The sequence below is a fragment of the Mixophyes fleayi genome, chromosome 7 (genome assembly GCF_038048845.1).
Source record: "Mixophyes fleayi isolate aMixFle1 chromosome 7, aMixFle1.hap1, whole genome shotgun sequence".
NCBI classification, from domain to species: Eukaryota; Metazoa; Chordata; class Amphibia; order Anura; family Limnodynastidae; genus Mixophyes; species Mixophyes fleayi.
In genome coordinates this window covers 125,348,954-125,367,169 of record NC_134408.1, presented here as the reverse complement: position 1 = coordinate 125,367,169, position 18,216 = coordinate 125,348,954, and the positions used below count along the sequence as shown (strand labels likewise).

At 41.6% G+C, this 18,216-nt stretch overlaps 1 protein-coding gene across 1 annotated transcript in view; it reads right to left on the bottom strand.

Annotated features, from left to right (window-relative positions):
• Positions 1-547: 547 nt before the first annotated feature.
• The window catches only part of SLC25A12 (solute carrier family 25 member 12), a 99,385-nt gene continuing 81,716 nt past the window's right edge, over positions 548-18,216 (bottom strand). Inside the window, exons 14-18 of the mRNA XM_075180643.1 lie at positions 9,235-9,375; positions 7,879-8,017; positions 5,418-5,576; positions 3,259-3,349; positions 548-1,217 (exon numbers count right to left, since the gene is read on the bottom strand). Of these exons, the coding sequence (XP_075036744.1) occupies positions 1,031-1,217; positions 3,259-3,349; positions 5,418-5,576; positions 7,879-8,017; positions 9,235-9,375 (717 nt within the window). The 3' untranslated portion in view covers positions 548-1,030. The remainder of the gene's footprint in view (positions 1,218-3,258; positions 3,350-5,417; positions 5,577-7,878; positions 8,018-9,234; positions 9,376-18,216) is intronic.

The following is an 18,216-nucleotide window of genomic DNA, read 5'->3' as shown; positions in this document are numbered from 1 at the left end:
AATCAATGAACACCGACTCACATCACAGGCTGAATGATTATAGCTCTTTTTGGGAGAAAAGTAGCGTTGCACCCAGCATAATGAATCAAATAGTGCACATAGTTTGCTTGGACCCGGAACTCTTAGCCTAGAAATCCCTACAAACGATCCTGGTTGTGGCTCCTTCTGTTTGCCAATGTTCGGCATCCACGCTTGGTGTAACCGGAGTTTTCACCGTGTCTGGAACGCAGAAGTGACCTTTGAAATACAAACTACGGTGGCTGGAAAGTGACTAAAGAATCCAACGCGTTTCATCCGTATTTTGGACTTTTTCACTTTGTTTTTCAAGCAAATGTGTATTAATTAATGATTTTAATTTTATTTATTACACGGAAGTGTCCTGAAGAGAAATAATTAAGCAGGGGGGTCGCAGTAGCACAAGGTTTGGGATCTGCTGCCCTAGGTCACAGCCTAAGGTGCCTTTCCCTAAATTTAGCTCTGCTGATTCAGTTACTTCAGGAGGGCGGACAAGTTTCCATGCCCAATATACACAATGAAGAGCCAAGAGTCAAACATTAATGGTTTATTTTCCATAAAATACATCAAAATGAGTAAATGTCCAACTGAAATTATAATTAATACATTATATTATCCCACTTTTCTTAGTAAAACGCCTCCAATGGGTCCTGTACATTTTCTGCCACCGCTTGTAAAAGAGTAGCAGGTATCCTATGTGCCAAGATGTTTCTGTACAGATGTACAATATGTACAGTAACAGTAAGTGCAACGCTGTGTAAAGCAGCCTAGTAAATAAAAAACAAAAACAAAACACATGCTCTCTTTAGGAAACAAAGATACATTCTATGTGCCGAGCTAAGCAGTTTAACCTCTTCTGTGCAAACGGGTGATTCGCCTCTCAACAAAGGATTATATTATATAGAATGGGACAAGCAGCTTGGATAAACCCACATGCAATTGCCCGTAGAGATACTGTACCGTGTCTGTAAATACTATCTGTATTGCACCCTTACATAAGACCGGGGTGTCTGCATTATACGGCCTTGGCTTGAGGTGAAGCCGCATCGGAAGGCCTAAACTTTGGCAGATAAAGACCAAATTTGTTTTCTATTCCAGCAAACGTTGCCGTGGCCAATCTGTAGCCACCTATATGGTCAGGATGTGCAGGAGGAAGGTCGGAGATTCTGGTCTTTGGAGCAGGCTCTGAACCCGCAGGTTTGCTGCACAGAGAAGAAGAACACACCATGAACAAGCTAGTACTATGCCATCTGATTACAGCACAGGACTCTGGTAATGCATAGCTTCCTGGCGGGTTTATGTCAAACTGTTTATTTTATTGAAGGGCTAAGCTCACAGACCTTATTATGTGACTCTCAGAGCGGCTTGTGTATGGAACATTTAGACATAAGTCTCGCTGATTGGCTCAGACAGTTCTCAAGGCTATTGTGAGGCTGCTGTCACTATATTTAACAGCAAAAGAATACACTATTCATCCACAGCTTCTCGTACACACAGTGCCAGGAGTATTTACATTCAGAACGAAGGAGATACTGAGAAAAACCTATATAACATGTGGGAAAGCCGGATTCCTTCATGGATAACTGAAATTTAGTACTAAGGAAAAAAAAGTTTTCTGTTTAGCAGAAACGTGTCCCCATCTTTTATCCCTGCTATATCTGGAATGAGTCTAAGGGGTATATTTACTAAACTGTGGGTTTGAAAAAGTGGAGATGTTGCCTAAAGCAACCAATCAGATTCTAGCTGTCATTTTGTAGACTGTGCTAAATAAATTACAGTGGAGATGTTTCCTATAGCAACCAATCAGATTCTAGCTATTTCAAACCCGCAGTTTAGTAAATTTAGCCCTAGGAGGCCTATTTGAAGAGGTCTTTTGATTAACCATAACGGGCCTGGTCTTCTTGCTGTCGTTCCACCCCTGGTTACCAAATGGCCAAAATCTGTGTGTAGATGACTTTAGATCACAAAACCGAGGACATACGAAGCCAGGGGGGCATCAATCCATAGGAATAACCACGAATAGTGCGCTGCAGACTCACTTTCTTCCTCCTAACCCCACCCCAGGGTAATTGCAAAGAAATAGCTCATTTAAAATATTAAGGTACAGAAACCCCTTCTAATGGTGAGATCACAATATTGTCGTGTCCTCCTTAAGCTCAGTTATACTCGCTCAGATGATAAAGGGATCATCCATCTATATTGAATAAGCACAGTCTAGACACAGGTCGTATTAATAGTTTTTAATTTCTGCTCAGTCATCTGCTTCGTACAAATAAACAAAAAGTAACACAAATTTAGCATTTTGGATTAGGGAACTAAAATCCCTTTGTCACCCTCTGTTCATTTATTGTGTTACCTGTGCATTTGCCTTCCACTCAGTGAGCACAGCAAAGCACGGATGGGGGATACAACACAACTAAGTCAGCCTCACTCTTAGTAGTGTCTTCATGCAAATACTGTGTAAACCATTACAGCTGACAACATCAATAAGGTGTGTTATAAGTCAGTGCATTCAATAGAATAACAAAGTTATAATTTAATGAATGTCTTTCGCTATTATTTCCTTAACGGTGCTTTCCAATATTTTTAAATTTCTTCTTATTATAACATGTCCCTCTGTGTACATTAAGAAATACTAATACTATGTACAGTTTGGGATAACAACTCCTTAATAAATTCTTTAAAGAGTTAAAAGTAAAAGAGTTGGGGTGTAATTCTCCATAGGTTTGATGCAGCAGCAGAACAATTAAACAATTTAGTTCATTTTGCCATTTATCAAACATTTATGGTCTGTTTTATATCTTTATAAACAGTACACTATAAAATGCCTGAAAGTTTACACATTTAACCCACTATATGGATCTTTTTTGTAATGACAATCTTTGTCTATAAACTGGGTTCTCTCTTATAACCAGTGTAAGTTCTCAGACTTTCATTTGTATGGAGCAGATGCGGGGAAAGGAAGATGGGTTTAGTTAAAGGACTGAGTTTCAATTTGAGATGTGTTCAGCTAAATTATATATTTTTTTCAGCCTGTGAATTGATATCATTCTGCAGAGGAATCCAGACTTTCAGAGACATGACTCTTATGTCAAATGTCTGAGTGAACTCACCCAGGGACCGGAAAAAGAATATTTGTTCTATTATTAACACAGACGGGCTGTAGAAGTATCTCAGAAATCAGATTCACACACAGCTATACATAAAAACATCCTATGCATAATAACGCACTATAATACTTACATTCCTCCAAAGTCAACACACAGCCATCTCTGCAGGAGTTCATAGGTTACCAGCGTGACGCCAAACTGAGGGGACGATCGAAAAACTCGAGCTGTAGAAATATTAAATGTCATCCTTTAATGCATTTACCAAGGAAGGGACTCAGCTTGGTCTTAAAGGAGAACTATATTGTATTTAGAAGCCGGGTAAATTTTCTCTTTTCGTTTTCTACAATAGGTCAGTAAGACCTAGGGGTATATTTACAAAGCTGCGGGTTTGAAAAAGTGGAGGTGTTGCCTATAGCAACCAATCAGATTCTAGCTGTCAATTTGTAGAATGTACTATATAAACGATAACTAGAATCTGATTGGTTGCTATAGGCAACACATCCACTCTTTCAAATCCGCCAATTAGTAAATCTAGTCCCTAGGCCGGCGGTTCCCAAACTGTGCGCCGCGGCGCTGTCACTGGGGTGCCGCGGGCCAGCCCTAGAAAAAAAGCAAGAAAACAGAAACTTACCAATCCGCCGGGCGCCGGGACCCAGCAGCCTCCTCTCTCCCGCATCTGTCACTGAATATCGACGTCAGTAACAAGCTGCTGGGAGAGAGGAGGCTGCTGGGTTCCGGAGCCCAGCGGATTGGTAAGTTTCTGTTTTCTTGCTTTTTTCTAGGGCTGGCGCCTGGCGCGGGGCAGAGGAAGGGGGGACCCGATGGCAGAGAAAAGGGGGGACCCGATGGCAGAGGAAAGGGGGACCCGATGGCAGAGGAAAGGGGGACGCGATGGCAGAGGAAGGGGGGACAGAGCGCCTGGTTGCAGAGGGGGGCAGTGCGCCTGGTTGCAGAGGGGGACAGTGCGCCTGGTTGCAGAGGGGGGCGGTGCGCCTGGATGCAGAGGGGGGCAGTGCGCCTGGATGCAGAGGGGGAGCAGTGCGCCTGGTTGCAGAGGGGGGCAGTGCGCCTGGTTGCAGAGGGGGGCAGTGCGCCTGGTTGCAGAGGGGGGCGGTGCGCCTGGATGCAGAGGGGGGCGGTGCGCCTGGATGCAGAGGGGGGCGGTGCGCCTGGATGCAGAGAGGGGCAGTGCGCCTGGATGCAGAGGGGGGCAGTGTGCCTGGATGCAGAGGGGGGCAGTGCGCCTGGATGCAGAGGGGGGCAGTGCGCCTGGATGCAGAGGGGGGCAGTGCGCCTGGATGCAGAGGGGGCATTTTTGCATACAACTAAATAAGTGTTTCTGTTGTGACCTAAATACTTATTAAAATTTTTTGACCCAACTACTTCTAAAACAGGACTGCTCAGTAATTATTTTGGAGGGGTGCCTTGAAAAAATTTGGAGACTCTAAGGGTGCCGCGGACTGCAAAAGTTTGGTAACCACTGGCCTAGGCTATTTCTCTGTATATTTACATGTCCATTTTTAACAAAAGAGTAAAATTACATATTGTCATAGACTTCAAAGTAACAATATCTCATAAGCATAACCATGATTATTTAACAAGACATGTAAATATTATATATCTATGTTATACTAACTAATAATTGTATTTGTTTTCATTTTTATTTACGCTACCCTGCCAATTCCAGTGTTGTGCAGCATACAGACCACACTTGCCATTTCTCCCAGAACGTCTGGGAGACTCCTGAATTCCGAGTAGGTCTCCCGGACTCCCGGGAGAGCAGGGCATTCTCCTGCATCTCCCACTTCTTAGTGACGTGGGCAGGATTTGGAGCCTTCATGATGTGATTCTCGGGGAACTGCATCATTTTGGTCCACCCCCCCCGCAGTAAAATGAAGCGTCACAGTGGATGGGGGGGTTACAATATTCACCAAGACCCGCCCACCTCCCAAAAGGCCAACTTGAAAAGGTTGGCAAGTATGATACAGACACTACACACCACTCCACTATATGACACTGTATGGAAATAGTTTGATGGGTCTGCAGGCCCACATCATCCTGCCTCATTTATATTCTATAATGTGCTATATATTATAGAAAATAAAGTGGAACCAAGCAAGTAGAGGTTATATCACATCTTGTATCATAATGTATCCACCGCCTTTCTCCCTACCCTGCAGTCCATCAGGCTCCGACTCCTAACACTGCTTACGTTTATCTTGAATTTGCCTCTTTTGTGCTATATAAACCAATGCAATTTATACGCATAATAATAATAATAAAAATAATAACCTCCAGCTCCTTTCCAAAATGCCCTTGATCCTTCTTCCTTGAGGATTTTTCTAAAGCAGTCGATGACTCCGTTGTAGGTGGTTTGGCCAGCTCGAGCCGCCACTTGCAGCCTTGTCTTGATGACATCAGCAGGTGTGACCAGGGAAGCTGCGGGTACACCTACAGAAACACAGGAGTAATTCACATAAAGAACTTTACTGAATACCAAGACAATCCACAGTGCATCAGATAACTGTTCAGATTTATTTTACGCTGTCAATCTCGGATCGAAAGCTATATATAAGTATGTAATAAATGTAGGTGTATTCTATGTAATCGAAGGCCAAGCATTTATTTATAAACGTATGACACGGACATGCTGTGGTTTACCAGTTGTGGAAGAAATAGGATGATTTATACAAATGTCCGTGTGAACAGATTAACGCAGAACCATTGACAAGTCTACCAATCTAGCACGCTCTTCAGTGACACAATCCATGTGTCTCCAGACGGAGTTCTTGGATACTGAATTACATGCTTGTTAGGACTGCTACACACACCAGGCATTAAACAAAGTGTGTTTAATGACTACACAAATTGATTACCACGCTTGTGTCACACTCGGAGGAGCTGTGAATGGCTTATCTATGGTAAATCCGTAAGGAGAGAATCCTGACGATGGATCTAGCTATAATGCCGGGGTCTCTTGTTACCTGAATAATTTTCTTTCATGAAGTATGGTCGGCATACTCTGGCTGTACACATATCTACAGGGGTTGTGTTATTTAGTGACACTGGGCTAGAGATCGCTGCAGCTCGGATTGCTAACGGGCAGATGAATAGATTGCTTTGCAGAGAAGATTTACAATGCCACCTCTATGACTGGTCAGCAGGAAGTAGAGCGGCTGCATCCTGCCCAAGGCTTGGCCCCGAGGATGAGGTGGCTTTTGCCCTGCCATGCCTGCGAGTCAGGATGTTCCAGTACTTGAACACAATGTGGTTTATATAAGAGAGGACAGACTCTAGTCTGCACCACCTATTTCCCCCGAGTGTCTTCAAACATGTCACTTAGACTCCTGGGAAACAGAACGTGACATATGGAAGGAGGATACAATCATTTCATTTTCCAAGTGCTGGAATGAAGGGGTTTATTTTTTTGATCAGAGAGGAAGAGGAAACTGATACATTTAATGTACTCCATATATAATCAAAGCCTTGCATTGTATGCGACTGTTCCAATGTGCTGCACAGTGTTTGTGTTATTAAACTGTAAACCCGGAAAAAAAATTCAATTTGGCATCACGTCCTTCTAAGCATCACATGAATCTGTATAAAACCGTGTACATTTGACTTGAACATTGATGTATTTTTATTATACTGATGTTGCGTAAATAACAAATTCTCACGCCGCTTCCCTTTTTAAACAACACTGTAAGGTTTGTCTCAACCTGTATCTTTGTAAACTCATTATGGAGGGATTTTTAGGAAGATCAGTGCAAAGGAAAAATATGGTGTTGCCCATAGCAAGCTGTCATTTTTATAGTACAGTTTACAAAATTAAAGAAAATGTGATTGATGTTGCCCATAGAACCCATCTATTATTTTCCCTGTGAACCAGAAATCTCATATCATAGGCACAATCTAACACATTAAATAACATCCGTTTTGGGGGCAATCTACGTGTGCTCCTACTATTAAGTAGTTTTTACAAGGTTTCAGTCTAAGCTGTATTTTGAGGGAGGGAACCAATATTCATGACGATGATGCCGCCCATTAATTCATGATCAATTAGTGACATTAGACAATGCCTCAGTATTGTCATCACTTCCTACTAAATGAATAGGTTGTATTGTCATTAACAATGGCTGAGACAACATAGCTACTTCAATTGTGGGCAGCATTGAGCACACTTTTAACACCACTTTATAGCTAAGTGGGGGTTGAGACAACATGGGGAGTGCTTTGTACATTCACGTTCCATTTTTAATTTTGTAAAAAACACACAGAAGACTTTTCCAAAGCATAGTAAACCGTTATCTCATCATTTTTGGGCAAAATGTTATTCAACAGATTAAACTACATAATTCCATGAAGTTCAAAAGTCACCTTAACAGAGAAAAGTTAAGAATTGAACATTATATACATTTCAGTTAATCAGCAGACTTGTTTTCTCTACCAAAATATTCTCCACCGACCTCGAGATCTCAGAACTAGCTTTTGACAGAAGCCCTTTCACAGATGGACACCTATAATATTGCACCAAGTTGCAGAACGACATTAAGCTGTTTACAGCAGTTATGCTAATGCAATTAGCACTCATTAAAACAACGACATCACCCACCGTGAGCATATATTTACAGCTCCTTGGTGGTGACTGATACTGCTTTTGTATAAATGGGCTGATGAGGACAATTTTCTCTATTAGGAAAAACAGAGTTATCTTACTTAGGGGGGAAAAATAAATCTAAAAATAGGGTCTTACCTGCGATAGCGCCAGCTGTCAGGAGCTGCAGGGCCCCTATGTGTCCGTGCTCATCAGCAAACTGAGCCTTACAGTGCGCGTAGACGGGGAAGTAGATGCCAGAGAAGGGGATGTCACGTAGAAAGCAAGCCTTGGCACCCTGCAACGACCAGACACACAACTTACATAAAGACTTCTGGGCGAGTTTGTAGCACAGATAATACAAGAAGCTACTTATATATAAAAACTGTGCTAAAGTTATGTGTTTGTTTTCAAGTAAAGAGATGTATATGACATAAGTGAGATGGTCTTGGCAGTAGCAGCTGAAATAATAAAATAAGGTTTGCAGTCTCCCAGGGATACATGAAAGAGATCAGGGGGTAAATGTATCAATCTGCACATTCTGCAAGTCACTGATATTCGGCGCCTTTGCAGGGCAGGTTTCAAACGGCAATGTCTTTATAGGTAAGTTTAGCCTGTAAAGACATTGCCGTTTTAATAATACTGACTGGGCTCATGCCGGTGTGAGAGGAACAGATGTAACAAGTGTCAAATTGTGTTAACACTGGGTGATTCTGATGCCATAACTTGATTTGACATCAATATGATTTTTCCACATACAGGGAGAGATTCAATTTGTCAGCAAGTGTCTCCAGAACGTCCATGGATACACCTTGTGCCGGTCTTATGGCTGGAATCTCCGCTGTCCTCGCACACCATAGAGGTGACCTCTACTCAGACCTCAGATGCTGCCGATTCAATCATTTAGGCCTGGATGCGAACATAGTTGTTTAAATCATAAAGCACAGTACACATACACCGTCAGAGGCAGAACCAGCGAGCTGTGGGCCCTGGTGCAGGGAAGTGAGGAGGAGGGAACCAAACCCGCAGCTCGCTAGTTCCCCCATACAGTGGGCCCCAATATCTCCATGGGCCCCGGACTGGTGCACCACATCTGCTGCACCAATGGTAGTTCCGCCACTGTGTGCCGTGTAGTTTTCATTCATCTGACATGTGTACTATGATTCTCTCAAACCACTGTCTGGTGGTAGAAAGATGTATAGCAGGAATTTCAATATTAAGCTTTGGGAAACCCAATTAACAAACTGTGATTTCCTTAAAAATGTGCTGCATTAAGCCACGTCATGGCAAATGTCGGTTTAACAGTTGCTACATCTGTACATCACCAATTACACTACAGTGGTACAAGCCCTGCCAGTGTACTTATAGTTAGATTGTACTATGCATAATTTATTTTGGACCGGGGTAGTGAATTAATGCTAGCGATGTGTGTGGGTGTTTTGTCCAGACAAAGTGATAGAACGATTGGTGACATCAGCGAAACCAATAGAGAAGTATCATTTATGCAACACTGACCTTATAAAGCCCAAAGAAGCCCAACTCCCTGAGCACGGTGAGAGCCCGGACTTTGGGACCTGTGGAAATTTCTCCAGCAACCTGCAAGCGAATCTTGACGATTTCCAGTGGGTTTGTGAAGATGACTTGGGAGCCTCCTGCCTGCGCACAAACAGAAAATACCATCAGATCTTTTATCAGACGTTCTGGGAGCAGAGATTTAATTGGTGAAAGGTGAATGCAGAGGCAGCATGGGAGGATTCAGATCTTCAGTAACTGTTCTTTGTAAATGAGCCAATTCATTACACTTTGGTCATAAATCTATGTTACTATATCTCAAATCGACAGATTGTAGGATTAAAGTTAAAAAGTCCCAGTGATGTCCATGGTTGTTTTATAGATGAAGTACTAATGCCCTAAATCTCATTGAGGCATCTTACGGACAAGAATAATTGTCATCTTGCAGTAGGGAGGGGGGCATATATGTTCACTATGGCTAACTACAGACCAAAATCACTATCATATCCCCTAAAAGATTTTTGTAGGACAAATTCAATTTTCAGTTGTTTAAAAAAAAAAAAAGTGCTGGGTAGTTCAGGGGTAATCATTTTTTGTCCAGTTGCCCCCCTGGAATGCTGGGGAGATATACAGTGATCGCAAACTAAAGGAATAGTCCAAAGTATACTATTTCAGATTCAGCTGACCCCCCTATACCCCTTCACAGAATGATATCTCTACTTACATGAACGACATTGTTACACACGAGGATTGAAAATTAGTTTTACAAATCAGTACAGTTCAAAAGTTCAATTAATGTGGAGGACCTTTGGATGCGGCAGTCATTACTACAGAGAGAGAACTAAATGAAATTAATGACTTTCTGCTTTTTGAAGTTTATTTGATGTGTCTTCTTTCCAGGCCTGGTTCCAAGACTTCACAGAAAAGCAAAGATTATAGCTAACCCCAATGGACTGCAGTTACAGATAAATATATATAAAAAAAAAAAAAAGAGAGGAATGAATCAATTCCTCCCAGGCTGATAAAACGCACAATAGTCAATTTGTCAGTCATCAGCCCTGCACTAAGAAAATGAGTAGACATGTTGTGACTTCTGACCCCCCGAGGTCACCGTATTGTCCGCAAGTTACTTCTATATACAAATCGACTTTTGTTCTGTGTTTGTCTATGTACATTTTACATGTACCACAACGTATGTTAAAAATTGCCTGGCAGTCTCCTTTCTGGACAAAAGTGCTGGATTCAATCACAGCAGCACTTTTCAGGGTGTTATTAGAAATTCAATAACATCTGACAAAAGAACTTTCACTACCAATGGAAAAGACCTTCTTTTCGCAGCAATTTTCCTATCTGCTATCCACCTAATTCTCCAGAGTCTCCAGGTTTCAGAAGATTGAAGCACTGAGACGGGTTGTATTCTGTATCCCTACATCAGGTATGTATTTCTATGACATCATCTCAATTATCAGGAATTATGGGTGATGCAATCATCAGAGAAAACGTGCAATTATGGCTTAACAATAGCCCAGTGACCTCTAGTATCTTTGTGTCAACATTAAAAACTGTACAAACACATGGCTTTCATTTCCAATTTAAATAGAAAGATATATAGCAGCAGGTTTTGCAGAAAAAAACAAAACATTATCAAGCTACAGCAAGTTTATGGTGACAGTGGATCGTAAATTAAATTGTGAGTAATAGTCAATTCTTGGAATTAGTTCTACATATTTATTGAGATAAATTCATCAGCCTTAGACAAATTGACTACAATTACTTTGCGATCAATAAACTGCCTTGGATTCAACCTTGCATTATTGCAGTTAAAATATTGTAATCCAATTTAAATTTTACATAAAGTTACATATATATATATATATATATACACACACACACACACGTTGGACAATGGTACTTATAATTAAAAAGTAAATAGCTTTATTCTGAGTACAGTAAAACTCAGGAGGAATCCGATAGGCATTTTATTGTACTAACAGGTTCCTTTATTATGTGTACCATATAACAGCGGTTTCTGGAAAGCTGCTTTTGGTAACGGACACCTACAGATTTGTTAACAGATTACACTGTAAATACTCAATTATCCGGTGCATTAATGTGAATACTGGAAGTCATCTGTTTAAATCTCTGTGTCAAGTAAACGGGGGGGGAAGGGGGAGCCCACAATGAACAATTAAGCAAAGGAAAAAGTGACAGAACTGGGCACAGAACAAATACGCAGTCTGATATCCGGCAGACAGAACCCTGTGCCATTCTACTGCTGCAGGGTGTAAACATCTGACCCCACACACAAGACCTTTTGCCCTTTTCAATTCCACCCAAGGCAAATCCTCCAAACATTAGGATGCCCTAATGAAAGGCTCAATCTGAACTTCCTACTTACAACCTCCCCTAGTTAAGATTTTATTGTCTATAGCAGGAGAGCTGTCATTTTTGTTCCAGCCTGTAGGGGCAGCATTACTACACATTCTGGAAGTAAGACACATCCCAGGCAGCACAATTAATATTGAATATTAAACAATATATATCTATTATGGTTGTACACTATTGACAGGAAGTTTTGTATGCAACACTAAGCTTAATATTGTTTGCAAACACTGAAATAAACTAAACTGTACTCAATGTGCAACATATATATAATATATATAGTACCTTGTCCTGTCCAGTGTTATTTATATTTACTGTAAATATTATTTTCTAGGGTCATGAAGTAAAAGAATCCGAACGAATATCAGTATATTCCGTAACAGCAGCTTCTGTACCCTTGTGCTACAAAACGTCCCAGACGTGGACCCACTGAGCCAGTGATTGGCGCAGGTTAATCTGGGGAGACAAGTCCTATAGGAACCCCAGTTTCCACCAAGGACCCCTGCAGGACAGTGATGGACTTTACTGTTGGGTGGTCCTCAAGCTCATCCCGCTAGGCAGTTGCTGCAGGGAAGGGCAATAATCAGTACAGGGCCGAGGTCTGGGAAGGTTAAAAGTTGAATATTAGATTCACAAAACAACGGATAAATAAGCTAGGCCAGGATCACAAGCCACCGATATGGTCAAAGCAAGAGGGTCGGTGCCCAACAATTACGTCGGATTAAAAAGAAGCTCGGACAACGGTAGGTACAAAACCTATTGCTCAAATACTAAGCAAAGGGTACAGCGGATTAAATGGACACTCAATCGACACTATGGGTGTGTGCCCCAATATGAGCACACGTCACACGTAGCGCCTAATCAGCAGCATCAATAAAGTAGGCGTCTTTTCATGGTGTACACGCCAAAAAGAGCGATGTTTACAACTGGCCACGTGCAGTAAGGTGGTATAAGGCAGGTTTATCCCATCCTACTCCTTTCTATGAAGCATTCAAACAATACTTTTAGTTTTCTGGATCTAATGTACCCAATTGCCCCGTTTAACCATTAGGTTACATTCACACATGAAAACAGAAGGCGGAAAATAAAACAGCAGATTCTAGGGCGCCGTTATAACGTTACGTGGAGGTGCGGACACTTTGCCCTGAGTTTATTTACAAATTTCTCCCAGCTGTCAGCCAGAGAAAAGAGAGTCTGCTACAACAATAGTGAGGGTGAGTATTGTGTGGTCCCAGGGCGAGGCCCCCTGTACTTCTCTTACTGGCTATTGTAAAAATGTATTTAGGTTATGTCACCCTCCATGACGCTTCAACTTCTATCTACTCATGTATGTTATCCGAGATTAGGCTCTCTTCATCTAGAACCTGTAATTTTAGGAAATGCCTTAACTAGTTCCCTACGGCTCTCTTAACTAGGTTTAAAGGTCCCAAAACATGCAGAGTTTAGAAGAAGAAAAAAAAAAAAATAAAGATTCATATTTCCCCCTGATAGATGCCCCACGATTTCCGGAGACATATCTTACAGAATTTATTGCAAGGTGCCAGAATAATCCTCTAAATTGTAGCCAAAATTTCACATGGAAACCAACAGAAATGAACCACGACAGGGAGATACTGCTGAGCTATATTACAGAACATAACATGTATATTACTTATGGAGTATGTCTGTGCAGTGTTCCCATCTGATAATTTAATTGCATCTTGTTCCCAAGCACAAGAAATCAGATTACAGGGAGCCATTTATTTCATATATATTCTCTGCTAATAATACCAGGACAGATGTCACAGTGATGATCTCAAGAACAAAGGGTTGATCAAATCTGTAGAACTCAATCACCATCACTTCCAGCAATGAATTAGTATGTTCTGTGTAGGTGATGGGACTTTGTCAGGAGAAGATAAAGTGTCTGCACTCCTGGATCCTTCATCATTTTATTACTAGGCTGTTCTGATGCATCAGTTTACGGTCAGGTTTTCAGTCTTCAATTCAGGTAACCTAGATAGGATAAAGTGTGCTAAAGAAAACACTACACTGGGATAATGCTACAGTACAGCAAAGTTGCCAACAATTGTATATGTGTTTTTTACTGGCAATGATCTAATATGTATGGGCAGCATGGTTGCGCAGTGGTTAGCATTGCTGCCTCGCAGCTCATGAGTTAGATTCTAACCATGGCCCTTATCTATGTGGTGACTGTATGTTCTCCCTGTGTTTGTGTAGGTTTCCTCCCATGGTCCAAAGACATACTGGTAGGGTAATTGGCATCTGATGAAATGCGTTCTAGTTTGTGTGTGTGAATTTAGACTGTAAGCTGCAATGGGGCAGTGACTGATGCGAGTGATTACGTATCCTCTACAGCACTGCGTAATATGATTGACGCTATATAAACAATAATAATAATTTACCTAAAAGCATATTATACTTGGTCTTATTCCATCAAGATTTCTCCAAAAGTGAATTGTATAACAGCCTCTAGAGGAGACAGGAATAGGGCATAGTTACCTACTCTCCCGGAATGTCTGGGAGACTCACGAATATTTGGGAGCTGTCCTGGACTCCCAGGAGAGCGGGACAACCTCTCAAATCCTGCCCGTTTCATTGGTGAAATGGGCGGGGCTAATTGTGGCATCCTGGCCCCACCCCCTGCTATGATAGGCAAAAATTGGTATTGTGTAGCAGGGGGCTAATGACGCAATTAATTTGGCCACGGGCCAAAAACATGGGCAACGTTATAGTTTTTCATGGGGGATGGTCTCCAATGTTGGCAAGTATGGAATAGGGAGGGAAAGAAATAAGTATACAATCAGTATACAATGCTATTCAGCACCCTACAGCTGGGAGGTCAAGTGAGACAGAAGTGCCAACGACAATCTTATCAGCTTATCTGTAAACTTTTATCTTTGTCCGATATATTCCAGCCCACAAACATGTACAGGTATGGGATATATTATCTGGAATGCTTGAGACTTTTCAGTATAAGGGTTTTTCCACTAATTAGCTAAAATATAATAAATTATATTTAAAAACACCCCTATCTTTCCCCACACTGCTCATAACATTCACCTCCTCACAAAATGGTTTAGCAGTGCTCCTTACAGTGTCTGTGACTGTCATCATGTCTGTGTGTGTGACATTATCACCGGCCAGCACCAATGTACATCACTGTGACCTCTATAGGGTTTGTGAATTTCTATGTAATTTGATTCCGGATAACAGACCCCCTACCTGTGCCTCTAATATATAAACAGCTTCAGGTTCAGAGTTTGGACAGCACTGTTTTCGGGATAATGTCATAAAACCAAGCGCTGGAACACATGAGCTCTGTGTAAGCCGGGGCAAGGAAGTAAACAGCTCTGTCACCTTACACAGCACATGTAAGGTTAAAGCTACACTAGTTATATCTGTTGCTCAATAAAACCATGTTAGAAAAACACAGAGTGAAAGCATGAGATTATACACAGGTAGACAAACATTATTTCCTGATCTTATATCTCTGATGGGCATAAAGAAGTAACCATACCTCTAGCAGCCTTTGATATTGCTTCATCACACAGTAGCAGACGGTTGCTCAGGCCATAAAATCCACCATATACTTAGGCTGGGTGCACACTAGTGTTTTCAGATGATTATCGGGCCAATCAAATGATAAACGACCGTTTGCTCAATATCACATCAGTGTTTACGCTGCAAAGATGAGCGGTTTTCATTCCTAAGCTCATCGTATCATTTCATTTGATTTTAAACCGAACGAAAAATCTCAGTCAACAATGTTGTTTCAATTCTGCAGTGTGTATGCACTCACTACAAGCAGTGTCTATAGATTTCTATGGAGAGTGCAGAGTCCCCATGTTTTCAGCCAATGGTTATGACAGATGAAGAGCACAGATCTGAAGATAAATTGTAGCATGCTGATCATCACTTTTTTAATCATTGGTAAAATAGTTAAGGATATCACAACGGGAGAAATTTTGTATAGTGTGTACCCAGTCATAGGGCTAGATTTACTAAACTGTGGGTTTGGAAAAGTGGAGATGTTGCCTCTAGCAACCAATCAGATTCTAGCTTTCATTTATTTAGTGCATTCTACAACATGACAGCTAGAATCTGATTGGTTGCTATAGGCAACATCTCCACTTTTTTTAAACCCGCAGTTTAGTAAATATACCCCCCTAGTCATCAGATGCCCAAGCTGGCTGCTTTGCCAAAGGCTTCCTGCAGCAAATATTTAGTCATCCTCACACAATGCATTGCATTAGAGAGAGACAGCTAATAAAGTTAATTTGCAAAAAAAAAAAAAAAAAAAAAGAGTAAGGTGTAATTCACCTTTCATACTATGACTTTCTACTTACTATTAATCCATATAAGTAGGAATAATGGTAAATATCATAGAATGGAGCCAATTGGATGATATATTCAGCTCATGCATTTCTTGTTATACTGTATCTAGATAGACCTGTGCAAAGACTGCAGAGATGCACTAAGCTACCGGGAAGAACACAGTCCTTGCTGTACATGTCAATGGTACATGTTATTCTTATTGATTGCTCTCATATGCTCCACAACAGTGTCTCTCTCACAGAGCACTGAAAGCAAACTCTGTGTGGTGACAGGTGAAGGCCTAGGTATGCACTAGCCTGCCAGATCCAATCACGGAAGACTAAACGCAGCCTCCTTCCGAGGCCCTCTGGGGATTTGTCTCTGAATTAAAAACCAGCAAGGTCATTAACCTCACTGCCCTGAGCCCTGTGCCAAGTGAGGAGGGTTTTTTTCTTATCCCAGCTTGTCAGCTTCACTCAACTGGAAGTCAATAAAGATTGTATGTTAAAAAGGACACATCTCTAGTATTCCCCCAGCAAAAATATCTACACAGAAGAAACAGTAATGCATGCATGCATTAGGCGCACAACTGACACCGGCTTGTCACTTTCTGAATCCGTAGTCCAAAGCTTAAAGATAGATGCAGGAACACGTCAAAGATTAAATGACCATATGATTATAAGTGTCTGTATGTTATATATGCAGCAGATTCAACAGCCAATGTCTGTTCTGTACAGGGACAGATCTCATAGCAGTCTCTGTAAAATCTAAATCCCCCTGTAGATGTTTCCTAGTACATCTTCCACTGTCTCCAAAAAGTGTCTGTTTAACCTCTATAAGTACAACAACACCTGTATATCACTACATGTTTGGTGATGTGTATGTGTGTGTGTAGTAAGCCGTGCATCAGAAAGTCATTCATGATTAATTAAATCTTTGGTGTACATCTTTAGGTAATTGAACGTTGAGCAGGAGATAGAAAGTGCAATGAACTGGTGATGTACTTTACCACCAGGATAAATTGGGAGTGTTTTTGTCCTGATTTATCAATGTTTGGCTACTTTCAACTCAAGAACAGTGGTCCTTCTGCTAGAGACGTTGTCCTGTATGTGCTATCATGGATATGTCCTTACCATATGCTAATGGTAAGGTACCCAATATAAACTTTCAGTAAAGTAAACCTATACAATCAGAGTTCTTCCCATAATATTTCTGATCCTAGTACAAATCTATAGGAATTTTCCCAGACTCACCCAGCAGAGGCTGGAGGGGTTGCCCAACTAACGGCTCCTTCATTCACATATGGTGGCACTGCCCCCAAACTAATGCCGTATTGGCTGGAGCTTAAGAACTTTGTGTCCCTCTTACTACATCTCGATGTCCCCCTCTCCCCCAGGTTCTTCCTCCTCCCACTGCTCACCAGAACAAACTGTTTAGACATATTTACAACTGCCGTGTGCTAAATAGCTACTGATTATTATTATTATTTATTTATAAGGCGCCACAGATTCCGTAGCGTCGGATACAGAAGCAAGTAACAAATAGATGAGGTAATACATGTCAGTAGCTCAGATGAGTGTGAGTAATGCTATGGGGACTCACACAGAGTGCAACGAAAGACGTGACAGGACGTACGAGGGACAGGAGACAGACGTGGGACAATAGGTAGAGAGGACCCTGCCCGCGAGGGCTTACATTCTAAAGGGAGGGGTGGTGAGAGACAGTAGGACCCACTGGGAGAAAAATGTAGATGGCAGAGGAGGAAGAGGAGGTGATGGATAGAATGGTTAGGAGGTGGTAGGATAGGCCAGCTTGAAAAGGGGAATACTGATGGAAACAACCGAGTGCTCCAATGCTTCAAGTGATTATCGGCAGACTCTGGCACATGTATAAAATGGAATACATGACCAGCATTCTTCAAAACACTTCTAAATCATTCCTCAAAGTGTGGGATTTGTGGGCTTCCTACTTCCATTTTTACATGCCCCTCTCGGAATAATCTGACAATTTCTTAGACTCGGTCTACCTGGTCCCTACCTCCCTTTCCCCTATCCCTCCCCCCCCCCATTGTCTTTCTCCTTCCCTCTTCCTCTGCTCACTCTTCCCCCCTGGCGGCGGGCCACACCGCCTCCTTTCCTGATCTTATATTTCCTACCTTCTTCTCTTTTAATAAATAGAAAAACCACTACAGCCTTTTCTTTATATATCCTCAGTCTCTTAAACAATTGTCAGATCACATCTTGGATGTCCTTGCACTCATTTTTGCAACACATACTGTTTAGGTAT